The sequence below is a fragment of the Sciurus carolinensis genome, chromosome 16, assembly GCF_902686445.1.
Source record: "Sciurus carolinensis chromosome 16, mSciCar1.2, whole genome shotgun sequence".
Classification (NCBI taxonomy): domain Eukaryota; kingdom Metazoa; phylum Chordata; class Mammalia; order Rodentia; family Sciuridae; genus Sciurus; species Sciurus carolinensis.
This window is the reverse complement of record NC_062228.1, coordinates 18,736,417-18,763,452: the sequence shown is the minus strand read 5'-3', so window position 1 is coordinate 18,763,452 and position 27,036 is coordinate 18,736,417. Positions and strand designations below refer to the sequence as shown.

The window sequence follows — 27,036 nt, the reverse complement described above, 5'->3', positions numbered from 1 at the left end:
CGGGCACCCCACGTTGTGGGGAAGAAGGAAAGACAACCTTTGTTTAATGAGCAACTACTGTGCTCAGTGTTATCTGCCAGGCTGTAGAGGGGCAAGAAAGCTGGCCTCTGGAGACAGAGGCGACTGAATTGTAGGAATTCCACGCCGCGGAGCTCTGCAGGGCACACCTGGCTCCTGGCCCAGCCTCCCCATCCTATAACAGAGCACAACAGAACCCACGGGGGGCTGTGCTGAGGGCTGACTGAGGAGCCCAGGAGAGGCGGGTGTGTGACCAGCGCACAGGGAGGCTCTGGTCCTCCGTGACCTAGGGAGGCTGTACATGGAGGTCCCAGGGTTCCATCTCCAGCCCTTCTGCCTCCGTTGGCCTGGGGCAGGCCCAGGAATCTGCATCTTTGATCTCTTCACCCACCCAGCTGACTCTGAGGCAGATGCTTGAAGAGAAATATGCATTCAGTAAGACTTGCGACCTCTGTTTTTTCCCTCTGTCCCTTTGATCCTCGGGACAGCCCTGCAAAGGCTGGACTCCTGCAAATTCCTCCTCCCCTGACACAGATGAGAGAAGAGCTCAGAGAGGAGACGCAGTTGCCCCAGGTCATGCAGGCCCTGACTGGCCCCAGGAGGATCGGACGGGACCTGGGCTGCCCATCTGGAGTTTCCCACCCCGCGCTCCCTCCCTGGTCGGACTTCATCCTGGCAGAGGCTGGGTGGGCTTCCCCTGCCTCGTTCTTACACCCACCCCCAGCCCCAGCTTCCTCCTCGGGCTGCTAATCTGGTCCTGCAGACCATCCCGTTTCCTGCCAGCCCCAGCCCAGGCTGCCCCTCAGCTCCAGTTGGCACTTCCTGCCCCCGGGCCCTCCTCCTGCCTCCTCTGCCTCTGGATGGGCTGGAGCAGGGCTAGGTGGTGCCAGAGACCAGGGATGAGCCCCTCAGAGAACCTGAGGGGGCACCAGTCTCCCCTCCTGGAGTCTGAACCACCTCTACTGTGTTGGCCTCGATCCCCCGCTTTCCCCCCCGGAGTCCAGGGCCCAGGACACGTGCCTGGCTGGCCATCCGCTGGTTTACAGATCACAGGAACAGCAGCGTTCAGGGCAGAGTCAACTTCCACACGGACAGGGAATACAAAGGGAATTGGCAGGTGGTGCCAGAACAGGGCCCGTCCCCATCTGCCACCAGTGCCAAGTCTGAGACGCAGCAGGAAGTGATGCCCAGGCCAGCATGTCCCCGTGAGCACGTAGACCAGGAGGGCAGGCAGTCCGCGTGGGGGTGGGGCCAGAGGGCACAGGCCAGGGCACCAGGGAGCCTAGGGCAGGCCTGGCCTGACTCCCACAGGCAGAGGGAGCAGGTCCACCACTGAGAGGGAGCCCTGAGCCGCCGTGGTCATCTCGTGAAGGACTGCTCTCCTGCCAGTAGGTCGCCCTGCTACGCCAGCGTCATCCGCCTTCCCGTCCGCAGACGCTCCCTCAGGACACAAACCTGCCCCCATAGCTTTTAAAAACCCAGGCCCCTGCTCCCGCTCACTGAGAAACTTGGGAAGAGAGAAATGGTCACTTGAGCCTCCACTTCCTGGTCCCCCGGCTCCCGTCACCCCCTCCATCACTCTTTTCTGTTTAACCTGCTCTGGTCAAAGTCCGTGACCTCGTTGTCCAGATCCAGCAGCGAGTCCCTGCCGCCAACCAAGCTGGCCCTGCTGGCCACCCCACCGGCCTCTCCCGGCCTCTCCCGGCCTCTCCCGGCCTTCCCCGCCTCCTTCTTACTGGACCCCGTTCTTTTGAGCCACAAACATCGGAGGGCCTGGAGCCTCCGTCCCAGTAAGCACCTCCACGCCGCGGCCTTAGGGACCAGCCATAAGCTTCTGGCTTCCCAAGCTCATCTCCAGGCCAGGTCTACTCGTCTTCAGGCACCAAACCGCAGCTCTGCTTGGGTGCCTCGCGTGCACCTCAAACTCAAGCTGTCCAGCATGGAGAGAGCTCTACCTCCTCCTCTCCCTACAGTATCTTCAGTCCCCTTCCCCGGCTCTGGTCCTGACTTCCTGACTGCTCCTGAGCAAGCCCCCCTCCAGGTCTCCACTGGCACCACCGAGTGATGGACCAAGTCTGGGCATCCCAAGGGCAGCTCTCCAAGAACAGAGTCTCAGTTTCTGCCCTGGAGATTCCAAACCAGTGGCCTAGGGTGGGCCCAGCCATCTCTAATTCTTAAAGCTCCCCTGGTGGTTAGCATGGTGAACAGGATTTGGGTTCTCACTTCCTCCAGTCTCTTGGTTCTGGGGTGCTCTGGTCCTTCTCTGACTCTTGTTTATCTAAAGACTACAATTATTCCCGTTTTACAGATGAGGAAACTGAGGCTCTGCAGGAACATGACTGGCCCATGGTCATACCAGAAACAGAGCCAGGACACTTTACTTCACCCAATATTTCTGAACCCAAATGGCCCCCATGGACCCAGACAGGTGCCTTAGAACTTGAAAACACACACACACCTCTCAGAGGAAGGTGACCTGGCCCTCCAGTGCCAGGAGCTGCTGTCTATTTCTGTCTCTCACCTGCCCCACCCTGAGACCTCTGAACCCCCTTCACAGCCCCACCACATATGCTACCGGGTCACCATAAATGGTGCACAGTTATGGAAAATCCAGCTCAGGGCGAGGCTGAGCCTAACTAGGTTTCTGGCTCACTGCTCTCCAGCCTGACAGACAAGCACCTCAGCTCCACAGCACCTCAGCTTCCCAGGCTGTAAAATGGGTATGGTAGCACCTGCCTTTGGGGTTCCAAAGAGGGTTCTATGTGATGGTCCAGGCCCCAGCCCTTAGCAGGTGCTGGGCTCAGAGCCCCAGGCTCTGAAATGGGGTCTGAATTAAGCATCCCAAGTGGGTCCAGGGCCAGGTCTCTGTGGGGACACCCTGACTGGGCCAAAGCAGCCGCCCTCCGTGGGGCCTGCCTATCTGCAGGCAGCCTGGCCCTCACAAAGGAACAATAACAGGAAGCCATCCCGGGGGAAGTGGGCCAGGGCCAGCTGGAAAACCTGAGGGGCGGTGGCCAGGCCTCCCTCGCTGGCTGGGTGTGGCTCCCCTCGAGGCGGTCAGCAGAGCTCCGCACCGCACTCGGCCTCGGACAGACAGCCTGACAGAACGGAGAGAGCTCTCGGCCCTCAGGCTCGGTGAGTGGATGCTTGCTCCTCTCCACCTCCTGCCCATTGTGGGTGCCCAGGAGGGGAGGGTCCTGGCTTCCCCATCTGTAGAATGGGATCGTGGGGCGTCCAAGGGAGAGCAGCCCTTCCCAGGAGGACTGGGTCTCCTCTGGGGTCAAAGCAGGTCTAGAGAAGGTGTGACCGGCGGTGGGGCCACGGGCACAGTGGAGACATCAGGGCTGAGCAGGGAGTAGGACTCGGTTCCCCCATGAGCAGGCCTCTAACTCAGGGTGAACCCAACCCTGCTGCTTTTCACTGACACCCTTTCTCCCCAGCACCCAGAAACCAATAGGGACCAGGAGCTGGTGGCCCCACAGCTCAGGGGAAGTCCCCCAGACGGACATCCATGAGGGCTGGAGCCTAGCAGGTGGGGGGCCAGGAGCTAGGAGAAGTTCACCCTGGGCACAGATTCCAGCTTGGCCACTCCTGTGTGACCTTGGGGACTTTACCGGTCTCCAAGCCTCAGTTGGCTTGTCTGGACAATGGGGATAGTGAGTCTTTTTGCAATTTGTTTTAAGGACTGGGAATAATGCGCGTAGAAAGCTCTTGAGCAATTGGCGTCTTCACTTGCCCAGGAGCAGATTCTTCCCTCACATCTTGTGAAGGCCACGGGGACCTGGAGAGCTGGGCGGGGGCGGAGGCGTGAGCTGAGCCAGATCCTGGCCTCCAATCCCAGGCTCTCTAGCACCTGTGGTTCCTCCACGCCTGGGGCTTCTTGGGTATAAAATGGGGAAAACTGTCCTTTTCTTGGACATTTACCTGTGCTGTTCACACTTGGGCTTGGGAATGGCTGGTGGCGAGGGATCTGTGAGGAACCTCAGTGGGTGTGGTTGGATCCGCCCGCTACCTTTGCGCCCCCAGTGCCTATGAAGGCATGAAGATTTGACTCCAAGGCCAGTCCCGAGCCCCCATCCCGCTCCATCCCTGTCAGCAAGGGGTTGGGCACCCAGGGGAGGGGAGGCAGGTGGCAAGCACCTCTGGGCACCAACTCCATGGCCCCCATGGCCTGTGTGGTGGGCAGACAGATGGAAGGAGATGGAAGGCAGCCCAGGAAGAGGGATGCCTGGGCAGCTCAGAGGGGACCAGTCAGCCGCAGGACCAGTGGCCTGGAGGCCCAGTGGGACAGCCACAGGCTCCTCCACAGTCTGGCCATGCCTAGCCATCTGTGGGCCTCCATCTGGAGGGCAGTGGGTGACCCCTCCCAAGGGACCCAGGAGCCACCAAGCACCCAGGCAGCCCTGCCAGCTCCAGCTCGCTGTGCCGAAAGTTAGGGGAGGTGTCTGCCGGCCCCGAAGGGGTTAAGCTGCCACCCTGCAGCCTCGGGCCCAACCATTGTGCAGCTAAACAAGAGCCGGACATGGGGCAGGAAGCCAGAAGGGGCCACTCTTATTTTCTTCCAAAGTCAAATGACTCACAGCTCCACTGCTGCCTTGGGGACCAGCAGTGGACACTGTGGCCACCATCCCAGGAAAAAATCTCAGGCCCTAGCCCCACACAGACCCATTCCTCTTACCTCCATCACCCCTCTGTAACCCCTCATCTGACCTGAAGCTACTACAAGAATTTCCATTTGATATATGGGATCGCTGAGGCCCAGAGAGGTCACACGATTAGTCCAAGGGCACACAGCTAGTACAAAGTAGAAGCAGAAGATTAATGAGGACGGTCCTTTGGGCCTTGTGCCTATTACACTCCATAGTGAAGCTCAGAGAGAAGGAAGCAGGCATAGAAGCAGGCACAAGAACCAGCCAGGAGAATAGGGACTCTGGGGAAAGAATGCCCTCGGAGCTAGGTTCTGCATGCAGGAACTTGCTTCTGGCTGGGGAGATGCGGAGAAACTGGGGGGATGGGGGTGGAGAAATCAAGAGGGCTTCCTGGAGGAGGAACAGGAGCCCAAGATACTAGGGGGGCCTTGGGCAGCCCCCTACCTTAGCCTCAGTCTCCCTATCTCTCTAGGGCACAGCTGATCCCAAAATGTATGCAGGGACCTCCAGCTTGTCAGATCCTGACAGGTACACAGCCGGGACCAGCCGGGCCATGCTGAACGTGATTTCCTTCTGGGGAGGAACCAGGGGAGCCAGTAGTCGGCCCAGGGCAGGACCCGGAAATGAGATCAGATGCAAGTCAGTCAGTCCAAGCCACGGTCGCCAGACAGGAGGGGTGGGCAGATGGAGGTCACGATACCCACACACTTACGGAGAACCTACTGTGTGCTGGGCTTGCACCTTTGAGCTCACCTAATCCTCCCAACCAAGGAGGCCACTACTGTGTCCCCCATTATAGATGAGGAAGCAGAAACTCAGAGAGAGCAAGGAATGGGCCCAAAGTCACAGCTCATGAGCAGCTGGGCAGGTTCAGACAGGAAGATGCATGAGGCTTCTTCTGGGTCCTAAGGAGACAGGAGGACTGACTGGAGGACCTGGAACCCAGAAACCCAGCGACCGGGCTATCGATTTGTTTCACATAGCGAACTGATAGTCTCTCCCCCAGAGACTGCATTGAGGTTCAAGTGGGGTAGTTATGAACATTGGGATTGATTGATTAATGATGTCTGCCACGGGTGAGAGGAGGGGTGAGAGGCGCCCTTTGAGTTCTATCCTGCCAGTCCTTCCTAAAGAGGCCTCCCGCTCAGGGGTGGTGCGTATTCATCAGGACCCTTAGCAAGGATCACCTTATTGCTCCCCAAAATGCTGTAGTGATCTTGACAATGACATGGACCATGGAAGGAGCTGCTGTGAGCTTCTCCGAGTTATACTGATAATTGTGACACTGCCCATCCGACCTGTTGTCTGCAAATATACAGATTGGTTTTTATGTTCCGGGAGTGGCAAGGGAGACGTAGCAAGACCAGAACTGGAGACGGAGTCAGGCTGGCACACTCGGGGGGACTCCGACACCCGCAGCTCTGGGCCCTGCATCCTTGCCCTTGGATGCTGGACTAAAGTGGAGACCTAGACCCAGAACTCATTTGGGTAGAGACACTCAGGCCAGAAGGCAGAGGCCATCCTGGTGGCCACTGGAAGACCACAAGGCGAAGGTAGACTGGGCTTGAAAAAAATCAAAGCATGTACCCAGAGAACACAGGGCATCGGGCCCAGGGAGCAGCTGGACGAAAGCCCCTGTGGGTGGCGGAAAAAGCATAGTGTGTCCTGGAGACTCGCCTGTGGCCTGACGGGGCAGAGGGGGAAGGCAGGGGACCTGGAAGGGTGGGCAGGAGACGCTCTGTGCTGGAACTTGAAGACTGGCTTGGGAGCCAGGCCTCATCCTGCAGGGATAGAGTGTAGACAGCAAGGCGGTTGGCAGGACTCTGCAGGGAGAGGAGCAGGTCTGGGGCCACAGGAGGAGGACCCCGGACTGAGGGGCCACAGATCAGGGGAAAGAGCCAGGAGCCACTCGTGGCTGCCGGGCCTCATGCCCTCCCCAAGCCCCCAGGGCCTCAGCCTCCATCCTCCCCATGCGGGGAGCTGCCAAGGCCCAGCTGTAAAGGCCGGGACTTGAGCAGACAATGTGGGGGGCTCTGGAGGAGTCTGGGGCTCACTGGGTCCCACCGTGTCCCAGACCAAGGCTGGAGGAGTGGGGCCAGCAGTGGAAGAGACCCTCCAGGGCCACACAGGGAGCTAGGGTCCCCACGCCCCCGCCTGCAAACACACCACCTGGGTGTTCTGGGCCATCTCCTCCCACTGCCTGCCCCTTATCCCTGACCCAGGGCCTCCGGGCTGGAGTCCAGAGCCTGCGGGAGGCTGGGCTGGGACTAGCATTCCGTCCATCTTCACAGGCTGTCCCTGGAGCTGGGTCCGGCTGCCAGATCTCGTCCTGGCTGAAGGCCGGGTGCCTGGAAGGAGCAGAGGGCCTAGACAGGCGGCCAGGCGGCTCTCCTGTGGGCAGAGCCCATGCCAGGGCTGTCCTCACATAGGCACCAGGGCTGGGGCCTGTGCGGCCTGAGGACGCTGTGTGGGCATCTGACCTGGAGGCTTCCTCCGCACAGCCTGGGACCCGTCCAGCAGCCCCCAGAAGCTCAGACGTGACCCTGGAATTGAGAGCTTGAGCAGGGCTCCCTCAGACGGAGGGGCAGGGGTCTGCCCTGCGGTCAGAAACAGACCTGCCCAGGCCTCTGTCCAGTGCCCCTCCCAGGGGCTCCAGTTAGCAAAGTCCTACCATCTGCTTAGCCACAAAGCCAGAGGGCCCCAGGGGTCCCAGGAGAAGCCCCAGCCCCTCCCCACCCCACGGTTCCCCTCTTCAGTGGGATCCCTGGCCTCCTTCTGACAGTGATTTAGAGAGCACGGAGCTGAGCCCACCCAAGCCCAAACCCCTGAGGTGGATAGGGCCCCAAAGAGAAGGACCCGAGGGGGCTTTGCCTCAGCCCCACAGGATGAGTGACCGCAGCAGGGCTCCCTCCAGCGACTGGGCCTCACCCGCTGGGCCTGCTGGCCTCTCACTGCTTCCTAGCGTGTGCCTCAGAGGGGCCCTTCATCCACGTGGAACTGCTTACAAAGCACAACACAGCTTCAGAGATGACATCAGCACAGCTCCTGGATGACAGGGACCTGGGCAGGGCCCTGGCCTCTGTGCGTCCCACCGCCACAGCTGAGTTGCCCGAAGATCCCCTCTCCACCCACCCCTGAGCTCAGCCAGGAACTGCTCAGCCCAAAGCCCATGCCCACAAACCCCAGAACCTCTAGACGTCTAAGTCCCCAAATTACCCAGAGACACCCCAACCCTCTCCAAAATGTGGTGAGAGCAATCAAGAGACGTGACTCTCCTTGCTGAAAGCAAAAAAAGGCTTAAATAAGCCTGACCCCAACTGTTCCCTGGCCACACCTCCAAACTGCAGCCCAGGGAAATTCTGTTTCCGGCTGTAGCCACAGCGAATCTGGCGGCCCTGACTTCCTCTCTATGGGCAGGAGGAGGAAGGAACGATTGTCCTACAAAACCCTCCCCCTCGACCCTGTTTTGGTGGCCAAATTCCTGCCACAAAAACAAAAAACACAAAGCTGAGTGGTTTTTCAAATGATACGTTCCCTCGGACTCCTCTGAGACCATGTGCAGAAGGAACCCAGGATTTAGAAAAGAATGGACTGGGTGGAGAGATCCAGATCTACCGCTGATGAGCTGTTTGTCTCTGAGCCTCAGGCCCTTAATTTGTGCAATGGGAATGACAATTCCCACATCTTCAGGATGCTGGGGATACTGGGAAAACGAAAGGAGGCGGTGCCTCCAAAAGCCAAGCCCCAAAAATGGTTTATGATCATTATATGAGTGTCACTGCAGAGAGGGGACAGGGCACGATGCACTATTTTGAGGGCAAGTTCAAATCCTGGCTCCATCTCTTGCTGCTGTGTGACCTGGGTTATGTCACTTCACCTCTCTGAGCCTCATTCTTCGGGCAAAACCGGACTGCTGACAACTACGTCAAAGGTTGTTAGAAGATTTAAGTGAGATACTGTGCCTTGGGGGAGGTGCTCAGGGATGTCAAACAGGAAAAAACTGTTTCAGAGTACGCCAGCCTTCCACGTCAGGGGGCAATAATTACACCATCCCAAGTCCCAAAAGCCCCCATAGCTCCCTCTCTTGACAGGGGACATACTGATATGGTTGACTGGGAAAAGCCAGTGCCAGGCCCATTGGAGGGCAGGAGCTTGAAGGTGACCCACGTGTACCTAGGGCTTTCTTTCCAGGGCCCACCGCTGGGCCTCTGATGGACACAGAACAGAAAGGGGGCTTTGCCACACCTCCCAGAACACCTGGTGTCCTCCTGGGCCCACCCAGGAGTTAAGGCCCTGCGGTTGAAGTCTCGTGCAGTCATCTATTCATTTGGTTGATTAGAGAAACCCTGTCCCTGCCCACGGTCTGAGTCCCTGGCAGGAAACCTGGGGTCCAGCGAAGAGGCCTTGTGAAGGGACAGCCGGAACTAGGCACAGGGTCAAGCAGTAGAGGCCCCCAGAGGCCAGGGACAGGGAAATGGTTGGTGCCTCAGGACCAGAGGGACGAGGGAGGACATTGCCAGAGCCGAGTGAGAGACGGAAGCACCGAGGGGCTGCCCATCAGATGCTGGCAGCGCGGAGAGAAGGGAGCACAGCCGGAAACAGGAGTCGGAGCAGAGAGGGGCCGGCAGTCGCCAGCGTCCCTCCTCCGTCGTGGAGGACCGCTGGAGCTACCCTTGACCACACAACCAGGGGCCAGGGCCGCCAGCCCAGAGGCAGCCCTCATGACGCAGGGCTGAGATCAGGGACAGGAGCCCAGGGCAGCCCCCGTGACCCAGGCCAGGGGGTGGTGGGGGCAGGGTGGGTCTGGCCGGCGGGGGAGGGAGAGCAGAGGAGCCTGCACATCCCCCACCTGCCCAGTGACGGGCAGCCGAGGCCTGGGACTGGGAGCAGACCCCAACTCAAGTTCCCTGGGCTGCAGCGACAACCTGCCACAAAGCTGGGGCCTAAAGGGAAACAAGCTCGTTTATGGATTAACTCACAGTTCTGGGGCTCAGACGGCTGAAATGGGTCTCGGTGGGCGGAAATCAGTGCTGCGCCTCCTGGAGGCCTCCTGGGGAACCCCTGGCCTTCCCGGGTGGTGGCTGCCCTCACTTCAAGCCTCCTGTCATTACTTTGTGTTTTTTCTGACTCTGGCCCTCCCTCCTCAAGGATGATGTGATTAACTGGGTCCACCCTCATCATCCAGATTAAGCTCTCATCTCAAATCCCGAAACCCCAAACCTAACCATGTCTGCCAAAAGCCCCTTTTGCCATATAAGGGAACATCCCAGGTTCCAGGGAGTAAAACAGGGACATTTAGGGGTGAGATAGTCATTCAGCCTATTACACAGATCTGGCCACCTCTCTTGTGCCCAGCCCTTATTGCTCATTTCCTTCTGACCCTGGGTACTTCTTTTAGTTCCTCAGATAACTTAACTGTTTCTCACCTCAGGGCCTTTGCACCTGCCGGTGCTTCTGCCTGATATTCTCTTCCTCCTTCTGGCATCCCTAAAGCTGACACTCAAAAGGGGGCTTATATCTCTCTGAGTGGGCTGGAGGGGTATCAGTGGTAAAGCGCTTGCTTAGCATGCGCAAAGCCCTGAGTTCCACCCCCAGCACAAAAAAAAAAAAAAAAAAAACTCCAAAGCCTCCCAGACATTTCCCCTGGATTCAGTCTCAGCCAGCCACCCCTCACCCAGAGCCGTGTCCCCATTTCTTTTTCCTTTGCTTCTTTTCCTGTTGTTCTCACGGCAGTGCGCTCCTCAAGGGCAGGTCTGTCCGGCTGGCCCTCTGCTGCTCTCCACCTAGAGGTGGCGGCTGGGCCACACTGAGCTACTCAGTGCCTGCACTCACCCTGTCCTGCCCCGAGGCCTGAGAACTCTCTCCTCCTGTTTCCTGATTTCACTTCTGTTTGTTTTGCTTTTCCATTTCAGGGTCACTTCTCACTTGAGGGAGGGAGGAAGAACCAAGATTTGCAGTTTCTTTCTGGGAGGAAGGAAATGGCCCAAAGAGCCGGGCCGCCAGGCCTGGGGCTGGGGCTGCAGCAGAGGCAACATCTGCCTGCAGAGTCAGGACAGCTGCCTGGCCAGGACTCCCAGCTTCCCCTCCCTCCTCCCACCCTTTGTCCCCTGCCTTCCCCGGCCTGGAGCATCCTACCTCCAAGGGCACTGGCTGTCCTCCAGCTTGACCTCCTCGTTGATGGCTAAGAGGCTGAGGCCTGGAGGAGGTCGGGCCTCCCCCAGCACATGGCCCCTGCATTCTGGGGTCTACCCCCACTCTGGGACCCTAGGAGTTTACTTCCTCCTGGGACAGCAGACTCCCTGGGCCCTGCTGAGGTCAGCCTGGCGCCAGTGGCTCCGGGGAAATGTTACTAGAGTTTAGAAGCCTCCTATGAGGTACAGAGTCCAGCCTCCCACATAGGCAGGGCAGGGCGAGAGGCCGTCCCACCCAGCACCCTGTGGGTCCTGGTGTCCCTCCAAGCATGCATACCGGTCTCCGCTCCCACTCACCAACTCTTCTCTACACCATCCCAGGAGCTGCAGGTCAGTGATACAAGGGACCCAGAATGGGTGGACAGGTAGGGCCGGAGTTGAGAAGGCATGTTGATGGCCAAGGGCATGGCCTCTAATTGCCTTGAGGGAATGGAGACAATGCTTGTTTCTGAAATTCAGGCAGAGGCCAGGCCTTGATCTCTGGGTGACCCAGATTCCTAGCCCACAGGGTTGCCCTCCAGAGCGTGCAACCTGCACAGCTGTACAGGGCTTGCATTTCAAAGGGCCCGGTGCTTAGCTTAAGGCTCATCTGTCTCAAAAATTCTTCATAACTTTTGAAACAAGGGCCCACATTTCCATTTTGCATTGGTTCTGCAAATTCTGAAGCCAGACCCGTGAAGCCAGACTCTCAAACCCCCACCACCCAAGCCTTGGTCCCCGACAGCTCCTAAGGAGACCACCTCCTGCACATTCTAGACTGAGGTGCATTCAGACACTGGTGTTTCCCTGGGGACCTTCTGAAGCCAGCATCAGAGCAGACCTACCAAACAGCAGGCTGGCCGGGAGGGCACATTTGTTCAGAGGAATCATAAAATCCCACCCCATCCCAGTTGCTGGGACAGGAAAGACAGTTTGAGCTTTTGGGACAGACAGCTTCAATTCCAATCCTGGCTCTCCTCCTCCCAGTCTGGGTGATCTCAAGAATATTACTAAACCTCTCTGATGATCAGCTTTTCTATAAAATGAGAATCACAATTATTCCAACCTCGAGGGTTATTAGGAAGATTAAATGAGAGATCATACATAAAGCTCCTGGAACGAAGTCAGGCAAATATTAGGCTCTCAATAAAGGTTAGCAATGGAGGTCAGAAACCTGGCTCCATTCTCAGCCCTGCCGCTGACGCCAGCGTGGACCTAACCTCCCTGTGCCTCAGTTTCCCCATTTGTAAAATAGCGACCGCCGGGATGCCTGTGTGGAGCTGGTGCAAGTGTGATTAGCATCAGCCTCTCCCCCTCCTCCGGGAGACCCTCCCAGCAGCCTCCTGGGCCTCTCACACCCCCACACCTGCTTCCATCCTGGCCCACGTACACGCGTGCAATAGGAACCATTTCCGTGTCTGCCTTCTCCTCCCAGACAGGCAGCTCCCCTGGGTCAGGAACAGGGTCTGATTCTGCTGTGTCAGCAGCGTGACAGATGAAGGTGTGCACAGATGAAGGGAGTTCACTTCTCCGCAGGACTACTCACACCCTGGGTAGTGGCCGCCATGTCCTGATGGTGTCTCTCCTCTTTCCCCAGACTGACTGCTCCCCAGGGGATGCAGGTGCTCACAATGCTGGTCGCTGCTTTAGGGGCCTACCTTGGCCTGCTGGTGGCAGCAGCAGTGGCAGGCTCTGACCCCACCCAACCTGACACTCCCGGCATGCTGCCGATCCACCAGCGCCAGAAGAGAGACTGGATTTGGAACCAGATGCACATTGATGAAGAGAAAAATACCTCATTACCCCACCATGTGGGCAAGGTAAGGCTCAGGCCCCATGGTAGGAGAAGCCATCTGCAGCTGGCCCATAGCGATGGTCTTGGTGGTAGAGATGGTAATAGATACTGGAGTGGTTGTAGGAGTTGTGAGGGTGATGCCCACAGAGTGGGAGATGGTGGAGGTGGTAGACCTGGTGGTGGCACTGGTGGTGGCAATGATGATTGTGGTGCTGGAGACTGTGGTAGTGGAGCTAAGAAAGGAGAAATTGGTGGTGCTGGTAGTGATATTGAAGAAGAAGGTGAGGGAGGTAATGGTGATACTGGTGGAGGTGATGGTAGTGATAGTGATAGTGCTGGTGATAATGGTGATGATGCTGGTGACAATGGTGGTGATGGTGGCAGTAACAATGAAGGAGAAGGTGAGGGAGGTAATGGTGGTGGTTGTGGTGGTGGTGGTTGTAATGGTGGTGGTTGTGGTGGTGGTGGTTGTAATGGTGATGGTGATTGTGGTGGTCATAATGGTGTTGGTGGAGGTGCTGGTGATGGTGGTGGTGATGGTAATGGTGATGGTAGCAGTAACAATGAAAGAAAAAGTGAGGAAGGTCATGGTGGTAGTGGTGGTAGTTGTAATGATGGTGCTGATAGTAGTAATGGTGACGGTGATGGTGGTTGCAGTGGTCATAATGGTGTTGGTGATGGGAATGGTGATGATGGTGGTGGTGGGAATGGTGATGATGGCAGTGACAATGAAGGAAAAAGTGAGGGAGGTAATGGTGGTGGTGGTGGTGGTGACGGTGGTGGTAATGGTGATGGTGGCAGTAACAGTGAAGGAAAGAGTGAGGGAGGTAATGGTGGTTGTTGTAGTGGTGGTGGTGGTGGTGGTAATGGTGATGGTGGCAGTAACCTTGAAGGAAAAAGTGAGGGAGGTAATGGTGGTGATGGTGGTGGTGGTAATGCTGATGGTGATGGTGGCAGTAACCATGAAGGAAAAAGTGAGGGAGGTAATGGTGGTGGTTGTGGTGGTGGTGGTGGTGGTGGTAATGGTGATGGTGGCAGTAACCTTGAAGGAAAAAGTGAGGGAGGTAATGGTGGTGATGGTGGTGGTGGTAATGCTGATGGTGATGGTGGCAGTAACCATGAAGGAAAAAGTGAGGGAGGTAATGGTGGTGGTTGTGGTGGTGGTGGTGGTGGTGGTAATGGTGATGGTGGCAATAACCATGAAGGAAAAAGTGAGGGAGGAAATGGTGGTGGTGGTGGTGATGGTGGTGGTGGTAATGTTGATGGTGATGGTGGCAATAGGCATGAAGGAAAAAGTGAGAGAGGTGATGGTGATGGTGGTGGTGGTAGTGGTGATGGTGGCAGTGGCGGTAATGGTGATGGTGGCAGTAACAATGAAGGAAAAATTGAGAGAGGTAATGGTGGTGGTGGTGTTGGTATTGGTGATGGTGATGGTGGTGGTGGGAATGCTGATGGTGATGGTGGCAATAACCCTGAAGGAAAAAGTGAGGGAGGAAATGGTTGTGGTGGTGGTGGTGGTGGTGGTGGTGGTTGTGGTGGTGGTGGTAATGGTGATGGTGGCAATAGCTATGAAGAAAAAATTGAAGGAGGTACTGGTGGTGGTGGTGGTGGTGATGGTAATGGTGATGGTGGCAATAGCTATGAAGAAAAAATTGAAGGAGGTACTGGTGGTGGTGGTGGTGGTGATGGTGGTAATGGTGATGGTAGCAGTAACCATGAAGGAAAAAGTGAGGGAGGTAATGGTGGTGGTGGTGGTGGTAGTGCTGGTGGTGGTGGTGGTGGTAATGGTGATGGTGGCAGTAACCATGAAGGAAAAAGTGAGGGAGGTAATGGTGGTGGTTGTGGTGGTGGTGGTGGTGGTAATGGTGATGGTAGCAGTAACCATGAAGGAAAAAGTGAGGGAGGTAATGGTGGTGGTGGTGGTGGTGGTGGTGGTGGTGGTGGTAGTGGTGGTAGTGGTGGTGGTGATGGTAGTGGTGGTTGTGGTGGTGGTGGTGGTGGTGGTAATGGTGATGATGGCAATAACCATGAAGAAAAAAGTGAAGGAGTTAATGGTGATAGTGGTGGAGGTGGTGGTGGTAATGATGATGGTAGCAATAACAATGAAGGAAAAAGTGAGGGAGGTAATGGTGGTGGTGGTGGTGGTGGTGGTGGTTGTGGTGGTGGTGGTGGTGGTGGTGTTGATGGTGGTGGTGGTGGTAGTGGTGGTGGTGGTGGCAGTGGTGGTGGTGGTGGTGGTGGTGGTGGTAATGGTGATGGTGGCAATAACCATGAAGAAAAAAGTGAAGGAGTTAATGGTGATAGTGGTGGTGGTGGTGGTGGTAATGATGATGATAGCAATAACAATGAAGGAAAAAGTGAGGGAGGTACTGGTGGTTGTTGTAGTGGTGGTGGTGGTGGTGGTGGTAGTAATGGTGATGGTGGCAGTAACCATGAAGGAAAAAGTGAGGGAGGTAATGGTGGTGGTGGTGGTGGTGGTGGTGGTGGTGGTGGTGGTAGTGGTGACGGTGGCAGTAACCATGAAGGAAAAAGTGAGGGAAGTAATAGTGGTGGTGGTGGTGGTGGTAATGGCGATGGTGGCAGTAACCATGAAGTAAAATGTGAGGGACATAATGGTGGTAGTGGTGGTATTGGTGATGGTGATGGTGGTGTTGGTGATGGTGATGGTGGTAGTAACAATGACAGAAAAATTGAAGGAGGTAATGGTGGTTGGGGGGGTGGTTGGTGATAATGGTGATGGTGGAAGTAATAGTGAAGGGGAAGGTGAGGGATGTAATGGTGGAATTAGTGAAGGTGGTTGTGGTGATGGTATTGGTGGTAAAGGTGGTGGTGGTGGTGGAGGTGGTGATAGTGATGGGGAGGGTGAGGGCGTGTTATAATTTGAACCTTGAGTGTGTTATGTGCTAAAGGCTTTGTCCTCAGCCTGTGGCGCCACTGGGAGTGGCGGAAACTTTACAGGTGGACCTACTCAAACCAAGTTATGTCCTTTAAGAGGATATTGGGGACTGTGGTTGTGGCTCAGTGATAGAGCACCCACCTAGCATGCGTGAGACCCTGGGTTCCATCCTCAGCACCACATATAAATTAAAAGTAAAAGGTATTGTGTCCACCTAAAACTAAAAAAATGTATTTTTTAATTTAATTTTAAAAATAAAATAGGATATTGGGACCACAGCCCCTTCCTCTCTCTCTTTGCTTCCCAGTTGCCATGAAGTAAGTATCTTTGATCCACAGTTGACTTCCCATCATGATGTTCTGCGTGTCACAGGCCAAAGCAATGGAACCAAGAAACCATGGACTGAAACATCTGAAACCATGAGCCAAAATAAATGTTTCATTTTTTAAGTTGATTATTTCAGGTATCTTGTCACAGCACCAGGAAACTGACTAACAGAAAATTGGTACCAAGAAGTTGGATCATTGCTGCGACTATACCTGAGTAGGTTCGGAAGTCTTTGGAATCAGTTTGCAGGAAGAATTTGGAAACGTTTGAAGAAACAGGGTAGTAAAAGCTTAGAATGCCATAAGCAGAGTTTCATGGATGATTCTTGAAAGATCTCAGAGTATTAATAGGGATGCTTATGAACTTTTGGGTGGGAATGAAAATTCTACTGGGCGTTAGACTAGAGGCCATTCATGTGACATTCCAACGAAGATCTTGCCTACATTTTGTCCATGCTGAGACTTTGTGAGAGGCTGAGTTTAGGAGTGGTATTTTAGTCAGCTTCTTTGCTACTATAACTAAAGGACCAGAACAATTGTAGAGGAAGAGAAGTTTATTTGAGGGCTCGTGGTTTCAGAGGTCTCAGTCCTTAGAAGTCCAGCACCATTCCTGAACATCATGGTGGAAGAGGGGGGCAGAGGGAAGCAGCTCACGTGGTGATCAGAAAGCAGAGAGAGACACTTCACTTGCCAGATACAAATATATACCCAAAGCCACACCCCCAGTTAACCACTTTCTCTAGCCACACCCCACCTGCCTCCAGTTACCACTCAGTTAATCCTGTCAGGGGCTAATTAACTGATTAGGTTAAGGCTATAACCCAATCATTTCTCTTCCAAATTCTCTTACATTGTCTCACATGTGAGCTTTTGGGGGACACCACATCTAAACCACAACAGGTGGTACACTGACTTATCAGGCAGAGAAAAATTCAAGGCAGCAGAGCATTCAGGCAGTGTCAAAGGTATTGTTAGCTGTTTTTAGACAGATTAACAGTGAGAATTGGGAACAAAAAGCACAACAGAAAGATCTGAAAAACGTGCAGTTTGACCAGAAAAGGAAAACATTTAAAGTTGCAAAAAAGGAGGGTGCAATTGCTAAAGAGCTTAGAGACTTTCAAAAGAAGTCAAGTGCCAGGCACAGTGGTGGCATGTGCCCGTAATCCCAGCTATTTGGGAGGCTGAGATGGAGGATCAGAAGTTCCAGGCCAAACAGTAACTTCATGAGACTCTGTCTCAAAATAAAAAATAAAAAGGATTGAGATGTAGCTCAATGGTAGAGAAGGAGGAGAAGGAGGAAGAGGAGGAGGAGAGGAGGAGGAGGGGAGGAGGAGGAGCAGGGAAAAAGGAAGAAGGAAGAAGAAGGAGGAGGAGGAGGAGGGAAGAGGGAAGAAGAAGGGGGAGGAAGAAGAGGAGGGGGAGGGGAGAGGGACAGGAAGGAGGAGGATGGAAGAGGGAAGAAAGAAGAAGGAGGAGAAGGAAAAGGGAGAAGGGGAAGGAGGAGAGGAAGAAGAAGGGGAGGAGAGGAGGAGGAGTCAGAAGGAAGAGGAAAAGGAGGCAGAAGGAGAAGGAGGAGGAGGGGGAGTCGGAGGAGGAGGGGGGGAAGCTGCCAAGTACTTTGCATTGGCACAGTAGGAAAGATGCCTTGAGGGCATCTCAGGAACCAGTCAGACCCCACCCATCTCAGGCTAAAAGACTCCCCTTTGAGGAGGGGGTCTGCTCACAAAGTACTTCCTAGGGAATCGTCTCCCTGGGATTCATTTCCTGGATTCAGCCATTCAGGAATTCAAAGCGGGCTGCTGCTATGGCCCAAGAAGTCACAGCTGCCTCTGAAGCCAGTGGCAGACTTGGCATTGTCCACATAGTGCCGGTTTCACAAGCACACAGAATGCAAGAGCTGTGGAGCCATGAAGCGTCCACTGAAATTTCAAAGGAAAGCCTGGGATGTCAGGCACTGTGTCAGGGCTGGAGTCGGCAAGCAGCCCTGACGGGGCAGTTCAGGAAGCTGTGGGTGTGAACCCAAAACTTCAGGACAGTAGAGTTGCCAGGAATGTGGACCACCTGCAGGCAGGGAGCAGAGCCAGCCCAAGAGAGAAGACACGTGCACTGCAGCCAGCAAGGCCAAAGGGACAGCACTGCCTCAAGCCCTTTGGAGCTTGCCAACGTTTGCCCCAGATGCTATACCTGGAGCTTCGGGGTTTACCCTGTGAGGTTTCCATCTTGATTTGGTCTCATCCTTCCTTCCTTTCTAGCTCCCTATTCCTTCCTTGTGGAATGGGGATGTTTACCCTGGGCCACTGTATCTTGGAAGTATGCAACTTGTTTTATGTTTTGTTTTAAAGGTGCTCACAGCTAGAGTTATCCTTGAACCTCTGAGGAGCTTTGGACTTGAACTTTTGAGCAATGCTGGAACTGTTTGAGACTTTGGGGACTCTTGGAAATGGACTAACTACATTTTGAATTATTAGATGGGCATGAGTCTTTAGGGGCTGAGGTAGAGTGTTATGGTTTGGATCTTAATGTCCCCCCAAGGACCATATGCTAAAGGTTTTGTTGCCAGCCCGTGGCTCTATAGGGAGTGGTGGAAATTTTAGGAGATGGGGACTTGGGGACTTGTGGAAAGAAGTTAGATCACCAGGATCATGAAAGGGATATTGGAACTGCAGAGACATGTTTAAGCAGCTCTAAGATGGCGGCTGGCGTTGGGCCAAGAGGTGGCGCATAATTAGTGTTAACACAGTGTGATCTCTCATGACCTTTTGCCTGATTGATTAATGTCTCCTCTGCGCTAGTGGTCAACAGATGTTCCTCATTCTTTCTTGATTGGTACTGTGGCGAATGCTCCAATCATGCTACTTAATCCTAAGCTGATTGACTGCCTTAGTGTATATAAGACATTCTCTTCGCCTGGGAGGAGATCACAGATCGCAGGATAGAGAACTAAAGTCACACCTCTAGATCGCAGAACTCAGGACTAAAGAACACACCTCTGGGTCGCAGGTGGCAGGACACAGGACGCAGGCTGCAGGCTGTAGGCCGTACGCCGTTCGCGGCACCCCGCACCTCCAAGAAGTGACTCACCTTTAAGAAGCAGTAGACCTTTGATAAGCGTAGCCTCTCTGAAAGCATAGCACCTCTAAAATTAAGTAAAGCCTCTCTTCCTCTAAGCAAAAGCCTCTCTTCCTCTATAAACTAGTGAACAAGCAAGCAAGCAAGGAAGTATCCCAGATAAAGATAATAGAAGGAGTTCATTCCAAGTCCACCTCTGGTAAATTCCCGCAGGATTGTCGCTGTGGGCGGCAACAGGAACCCTGGCCCCTCCTCTCTATCTCTCTATCTCTTTGCTTCCCAGATGCCATGAGATAAACAGAAGTCCACCACACACTTCCACCCTGATGTCCTGCCTTGCCACATTCCCAAAGCAACAGGGCCAAGCAATCATGGACTGAAACCTCTGAATCCATGAGCCAAAACAAACCTTTCTTCATTTTAAGTTTTTTAGATCAGGTATTTTGTCATCACAGTGGAAAGCGGACTAAACCGGAAGGTAATGGTGGTGGTGATGGTGCTACTGGTGATTGTCCTGGTGGGAGTTGTATTGGCAATGGTGACGATAATAAGACAGTGAAGGGGAAGGTGAGGAAGGTGATAGTGGTAGAGATGGTGGTGATGATTGAGGCAGTGGTGGTAATAGTGAAGGGGAAATTGAGGGTGATGATGAGGATAGTGATTATAGAGGCAGTGTGGTGGTATAGAGGTGGTGGTGGTGGTGATAGTGGTGGTAGTGGTGGTATTGGTATTGATAAAGGTGATAGTAGTGATTGTGATGGAGAAGGTGGTAATGGTGGTGATCATGGAAGTGTTAGTATAGTGACGGCGGCCATGATGTTGAAGAGGAGGTAAGCAGGGCGCTAATGGTGGTGAGGATGGTGATGGTGGAGGTGATAGTGGTTGTAGTGGTGATGTTTGTAGTGATGGTAATGATGTCAGGATGATGAAGAAGTAGGCGATAATGGAGGCGATAGTAGTGGAAGTGGTGGTGGTGGTGGTGGTGGTGGTGAATACTATGGCTCATTTTCTCCCAGACCTTGCTTTACAGACTAGATTTCACTGACAAAAGTGCCCCACACTCAGGTTGAGGAACCCAGCCTGGTCTAGGAGTTCTGGGCTTAAAGTAGAACCAGCCAAGGCCACCATTAAGTGTTCCCATTTGAGAAATTAGGAGAAGCCTGAGCCGCTTTCTACAAAACTGCTGGTTACAAGGTTAATCATTCAGGCTATAGTTTGCCAATCCTGGTCTCCACTGATCCACACAGATCCCCGAATGCAGGGCGTGTATCATAAAGTGCCCGCCCCAAGCCTGACTCCAGGGCAGTGCAGGGCCTGCAGCTCTGAGCCTTCCTTTGTCCACCTATAAAATGTGATCATCCCAAGTCCATTTTCTGAGAGCTTGATGCTAATCTAAGTGAGTGCTGAATTGTCTCACCAAATCCAGTTGTCACAGATCTCAAAACTATCCACTCTAATTCAAAGGAATAGCACTCATGATGAAATTTTACACATGGTGACAAGAGATGGACTAGGTATTTTGAGAGTTTTCCATGAGCAAGAACATGCATTAAAATCTCACCATGCAATACTGAGGTTTTGCTATAATCATTTTAGACTTTTTTTCAGAAAAAAATTCTTCATGTAACCTGGTGATACATCTATTGCTAAGAGAATGAGAGCTTATATGTAAATTTTTTAAAAAAAGCTCACAACACTAACTTCTTGGAATCTACATATCAACTACAAGAGAGAAGAGTAGGTCAAATGTTCTGGAGAAAGGACAGATAAATCCAAGCACTGGGCAGTGTGCTGGAAAGACTGCAATGAACAAAGACAGAGAAAGACAGATGTGGGCCCAACTCTCATGGAGATGGTGGTCTAGAGCAGGAATCCTGTGGGTCAAATCTGGGCCCCTGCCTGGACTTACGAATAAAGTTTTATTGAAAAACAATCATATCCACTTATTTACAAGTTTTCTGTGGTTGCTTTCATACTCCAATATCAGAGTTAAATAGTTGTGACAAGACCATATGGTCCACAAAGCCAAAATATTTACTTTCTAACCCTTAACATAGTTTACGCAACCCTGGTCTAGAGGAACAGCATACATCAGACAAAGAACTCTGCAAATGCAATGATGGAAGCCCCCTGGTGATGGAGATACAGACTGGAGAGGGCCCTCGGATAAGCAGGCCCAGTCTGGGGGTCAGAAATGCCCCCACAGACAAAGGAAGGAGATGGGGACAACTGAAGCCTCTCCACTCATAACCATCGCCAGCTGACTGAGTCCATGGCTCTTCTGTCTCCCCAGAATGACTGACTGGGAGATGTAAATCTTACAGCATGGCCAATCAAAGAGGAGGCCTGGGTCCAGGATCACAAAATGAGACCAGGACAGAGCCCTAGGAGAACCTGGGGCTCCTGACTCCCAAGGCAAATGTGAACTCTGTGTCATAGAGAGAGATGTCATCAACCCACCTACATCCTTCCCAATGGAATAATTGTGCCATGAATCATCTTCCAAGGAGAATGACTGGCCCCAAGGAAAATCTACGGAGTGAGTCAGGGAGAGTCAGCGGAAAGTGGGGGCCACGTGCATCACACCAGTCTTTGCCAGGACCGCAACTCACCTAAGGGCCTGCAAACAGCAGGAAGAGCGTCAGGACTGTGTCATCTGACAACTACATTCACTTGACACCTGGCATGAGGTCAGGGGAAAGAGTGTTGGGGACTGAGGAGCCACGTATGTTCCCCTCCTTGGGAGGAAACAAGGGTACTTGAGAGAGGAAAGCACAGGACTTCAAGGACCACCTCCTGGCTCCCAGCTCCCAAGGACGTAATCCAAGGGAAGGAAGTCCCTGTGTACCAAGGTCGTAGCCTGGAGTCTTTGTTTATAGCCTGGATGGACAATGGGCGTGTGAACCCTGAGCTGTTCTGCACCAACAAATCTGGGTAGGCGTGATTTGTGCCATTGAAATGTTCCATCCAAATACAGTGATATTAGAAAGGGCAGCTCCCTGAAACCTGTTACCCTAGCCTAACCCTGAGAAAAGCATAGGTTAATCCCGACAGAAGAGCATCCTATGAAACTCCTGACTGGAACTCCTCAGAACTGTCAACGTCATCAAATACAATGAATATCTGAGAAACTGTCACAGTCAAAAAGAGCTTAAAGAAACACAGTCACTAAATGTGGCATAGTATCCCAAAGAGGAAGGGCATTACCAAGGCAATTTAAATAAATTATGAGCTCTGGTTAATAATCATGTGTCAGTATTGGTTCCTTTATCATGAACTGTACCACATTCATGTAAGATGTTGACATTGAGGGGAAAGGAGAGCAGGCCAATAGACTACCTTCTCCCTCTTCCTGGAAATCTAAAAACTGTCAAAAACTGAAACCTATTTAAGAAAAACTGGGGGGAAGATAACAGAAACTGAGTGCCCATGAATCCTCATGCATCCTTCTAATCCGCAAGCTGACTTGCTACCCTTTCTTGTCTGGTGGGTCCTTAGGCATCTACCCGGGACCCAGTTTGAAGACTGCCATCTTATCCTAACCTGAGCTACTCACTCAGAGTCCCAGACTGTCCCTTCTTCTTGAGTCCCCACTGTCACATGACTCTGGTTACAGAACTCAGGTGAGGCTTCTTGCCCGCTCCAGCTGTGCATCATATGTCCTGGCCTCTGGGCCTTAGGAACCTCCCCGTGGACCCACCTGTCCCTGCACACCCCAGCCCTGCTCCAGAATGTTTGTCCCCTGCTCAGCAGCTTCCCTCTCCCTCTGCCCACCCAAGGGAAAGGGTCCTCCCTCCCTAGTTGCACTCCATCACCTTCCAGACTCTTCTCTACATGCTGCCATCTGACTTCTCAGCCCACCACCAGCTGTCACTGTTCTCACCAAGACCTCCAGTGACTGTACAACTGGTTAGTGCTGGGAACACCTTGTAGACCTCATGGGATTGGACCACACCCTTCCTGAATCTCCCTTTTCTCCCCCAAGTTCCCATGTGCTCTTGGTTCTCTGGCCTTTCTGATGAGTCCTCACTGGACACCTTCCAAGGCTCTTGATCTATCTGACCCTTAAGGGCTGTCCCTCCTTGGAGTTCCAGTCCCTGAGGCTTCAAGCCTCATCACTGAGAGCCAGCACAGGTTTGTGTTATCCTTGTGCTCCTAACCATAGGACCTGACACCTTGTAGTCATCCAATTTATATTTTTCAGATTAAATTCTATTTTTTGGACTTTCTAACATCCTAGAAAAGTACCGTTTTATGTGTATACAATACTGTCTAGTCTTGCGGTCCTGATTTTCTCTCTCATTCTATAAATGGAATGTTCAGCACTTCCAAACTTCTAATAATATCCTTTAATTTGTAAATCCATCATTAATAATAACTAACATTTACTGAGAGCCCTATTCTCTGCAAGACACTTGATCCACACTGTTTTCCAAATTGAATGCCCTGGTACACTAACAGCATGTGTTAGAAAAAAAAAATGTCTCAACGGTTTAAGAGGTGCAGGAAATCTTGAGTTAAACAAAATTCATTGGAGTTCTCTTCTCCAGGACTAGACATTGAAAATCCCCAAGAAGAGAACATTCTATGTGCCATTCCAAAACTGAATTGACCTGGGACCAGTGGAGTGCAAATGACTTTTTGAAATTGGCTCTCCAGGGGAAAAGGACCTGATTGTGTGGCACTTGCCAATTGCCATGGTGTAAATGCTTTCGGCATGTGTGAATTAGTTACCAACATGATACCACTGAAGACAGAGCTGGGAGAAGGCCTGCATGGACATGTCCTTGCTCAGTATTCCCACCATACTCACACAAAGGACACACATAGCCTCAAGAATATTCTAAAATAATTAGGAAGTGACAAATTCTGAGTATTTGTGGTCTTTGTTCGAATATGATTTATTTAATTGTGAGTTTATATAATCTAGTTTTTTTAAATGGCTATTTAAAAGCTCACAAATATTTCTAAAATTTTAAGCTAATGCTTAAACTCATGGGCAAAGGAGGACAAGCTTTCCTAGGACTCACTTTCAAAAGAGCTGCTCTGCTCATTGGGGCAACCCAACCTCAGAAGCAGTACCAGGTACATTTTACAGATGAAGTCACCACAAGTCAGTGAGATTAGGTGCCTTCTAAGGGGCAAAAGTACCCTTTGTCTTCCAATTCACCAAATTCTTCCACTTGGAAATCTGTCTTTTGCTGGGTGCAGTGGGGCACGCCTATAACCCCAGCAGCTTGGGAGGCTGAGGCAGGAGGATCGGGAGTTCAAAGCCAGCCTCAGCAAAAACAAAACGCTAAACAACTCAGTGAGACCCTGTCTCTAAATGAAAAGGGCTAGGGATGTGGCTCGGTGATTGAGTGTCCCTGAGTTCAATCTCCAGTACCCCTCCCCAAAAAAGACTGTCTTCTAAGCCCCTGCTGTGCCCCCAGCACCATTCTGGGCATTGGGCTCTGCTAGGCAACTTACCAGCTGGTGTTTGCAGTGACCTGGTTGAGAACAACACTCTGGTAACCAATTGGAAGTTCTTGTTAAAAACCTCAGCCTCACAGTTAGGATCTCTGACCAGCACCTACATACATGCTTGCATGCACACACATGCTTGCATGCACACACATGCATGCACGTGAGCACATACATGCACACAGACATCCTCACATGCAGGTGCTTGTGTGTGCACATGCTCTGTACGTGTGTACATATGCACAGCCTCCACTGCTCCATCCTAACTCACATTCTGTTCCTTCCTAGATCAAGTCTAGTGTGAACCGCAAGAACGCCAAGTATGTGCTCAGAGGAGAATCTGCTGGCAAGGTCTTCCGGGTCGATGCAGAGACAGGGGATGTGTATGCTTTTGAGAGACTGGACCGGGAGAAAGTCTCCGAATACCAGCTCATTGCCCTCATTGTAGACAAGGACACCAACAGAAACCTGGAACCTCCTTCCAGCTTCACTGTCAAAGTTCATGATGTAAATGACAACTGGCCTGTGTTCACACGCCGGTTGTTCAACGCATCTGTGCCTGAGATGTCAGCTGTGGGTATGTCCCAATCTGCCCCTCTCCACCCCGCTCCTCCCCAGGCTGAGGCGCCTGTCATTCAGCCATTTCACTGTCAGGATCAGGAGGCAGTGGGTTCAGGGCAGTGATTATAAATCTTGTGTTGATTTGAAAACACTGGTCCCTAAAGGTTAAACTCCAACCCGGCCTCAGCCCGAGCTCTAATGGGTCATAGACCGATCCCTGATTCCAGTCCCAGGCTGACCCTGGCCATCAAAGACACACATAGGTCTCACTACTCTGGAACAAGAACTGCCCACTGCCTCTGAGTCCCAGGACAGACACGCCGAGAGCGTGACAGACTCTGTCACCCAAGCAAGAAGAATCATCTCTGGGGGCCATGCCGAAGTGGAGGTAGGGGACAGAAACCCGGACCCAAAGTGTGTCACCAGCCTAAGAAGTTTACTACTCCTTCCTCTGTCTTGTCCCATGCTCCAGAAGGTGCCAGAAAAGTTTCCCTCTCCACCCAGTCAGTCCAGGATTCCCGACTGGGGCCCTAGGGCCAGAGCTTCCTGTTAAGTGGGAGGCCTGAAATTCAAGGGACTGAGCCTTGTGCTATGGCCCCTTTGTGTGCGTTCCCAGTCCCTTGCTCTCACTTGTTTCAGGAGAGGGAGAAACAGCCGCTGCTCTCCTGGGTTTCTACTCGGGACCCACTGCCCACTGCCTCCCTCATTCTCCCCTCAAGGCACAAACACCTGTGCTCTTGGCCCCCTCCAGGGTGGCCTGGGAGGGTTCGCCACTGCAGCACATCGCCTTCACGCAGGCCTCTCAGAAAACAAAGCAGGCCTTCCCCTCAGGCCCTGGGGACAGGGAAACAACAGGGCACCATCTGCCCTCACCCAGGAATGGGGAGAAGGGCCACGGTCACAAGGCAGAAACCCCCAAATTCTCTCTCCACAGGAACTTCGGTCATGCATGTGACAGCAGTGGATGCAGATGACCCCACTGTGTCAGACCATGCCACCGTCATGTACCAAGTCCTGAAAGGGGAAGAGAATTTTGCCATCGATAATTCTGGTCTGTGTGATTAACCCTCCTGGGCAGGCACCAGCTTGGGGGAGAAGGGGACATGAATATTCTGGGTACAGATGCTGAGGAAAGTCCAGCCTGATTGTGTCACCAACTTCTAAACAGCACTGTCCCATGGAAGTGATGGCTATTATGCAGAAAGACAAAATGGGACTGGTTTGGGGGGGAAGGAAGCAGACAGGTACCCAGGACATGGACTTAAATCCAGGGGACATCAGGAGCTTGGTACCCAAGCAGTGAGCAAGAGAGTGCTGCCTAACAGTTCTTTATACACGTTCAAATCCAGTTGACCTGCTTTCCAGACCCAACTCTGCTACTTACCCTCTCTAGAGATGTTGGATGAGCCTACTAACCTCTGAAAGTCTTACTCCCCTTACCCAGAAAACAGGACTGTTCATCATGGTAGCCACAAAGCTGGAATTAGATAATTCCAGGGAGAGCATAGCCACATAGTATTTCATGACTTTTTAAAAGAAAACACTTTAGACGAATTAAATTTAACAGGGTTTAATTGAGCAAAAAACAATTCACAAATCAGGCAACCCCAGAACCAAAAGAAGATTGGAGAAACTCCAGGTCTGGATAACGTTTATGGACAGAGAAAGAAAAGTACTATACAGAAAACAGAAGTGAGGTCCAGAAAAAAGCTGGGCTGGTTACGGCACAGGCATTTGCCTTATTTGAACAGGTTTGAACATCTGGCAGCCGGTGATTGACAGAAGCACATTTAGGTTTCAACTCATTTACATACTGAGTTAGGTTGCCATTCATTACAGAAGGACTCGAGTATGCAAGTACAGAGGAATTTCAGTTTGATTTAGTTTATTTAACAGATTTAGTTTGATTTAACAGATTTTTAAAAGAAAAAAAAAAACAGTAATGACTGAGTCATGGAAGCAAGAAGGTCAGTTGTTCAGGATGCTGTAGAGTCTTTCAGAGTAATAGCAAATGCACAGCACAGATACCTTGCACTACTCCACAGTGCATCAAGGCAGACATCATCAATCCATCACAGAACTCCTCCAC

The 27,036-nt window shown here is 52.6% G+C and overlaps 1 protein-coding gene across 2 annotated transcripts in view; it reads left to right on the top strand.

Moving 5' to 3' along the window:
* The first annotated feature begins 3,023 nt into the window (after positions 1–3,023).
* Cdh5 (cadherin 5) overlaps positions 3,024–27,036 on the top strand; it is a 38,812-nt gene continuing 14,799 nt past the window's right edge. Inside the window, exons 1-4 of one of the 2 annotated variants that reach the window (XM_047529366.1) lie at positions 3,024–3,153; positions 12,435–12,657; positions 24,675–24,963; positions 25,882–25,998. In XM_047529366.1, coding sequence (XP_047385322.1) covers positions 12,454–12,657; positions 24,675–24,963; positions 25,882–25,998 — 610 coding nt within the window. In that variant the 5' untranslated portion in view covers positions 3,024–3,153; positions 12,435–12,453. Of the gene's footprint in view, positions 3,154–11,081; positions 11,189–12,434; positions 12,658–24,674; positions 24,964–25,881; positions 25,999–27,036 lie in introns of those variants that run through there. The other variant, XM_047529367.1, reaches the window with a different exon arrangement.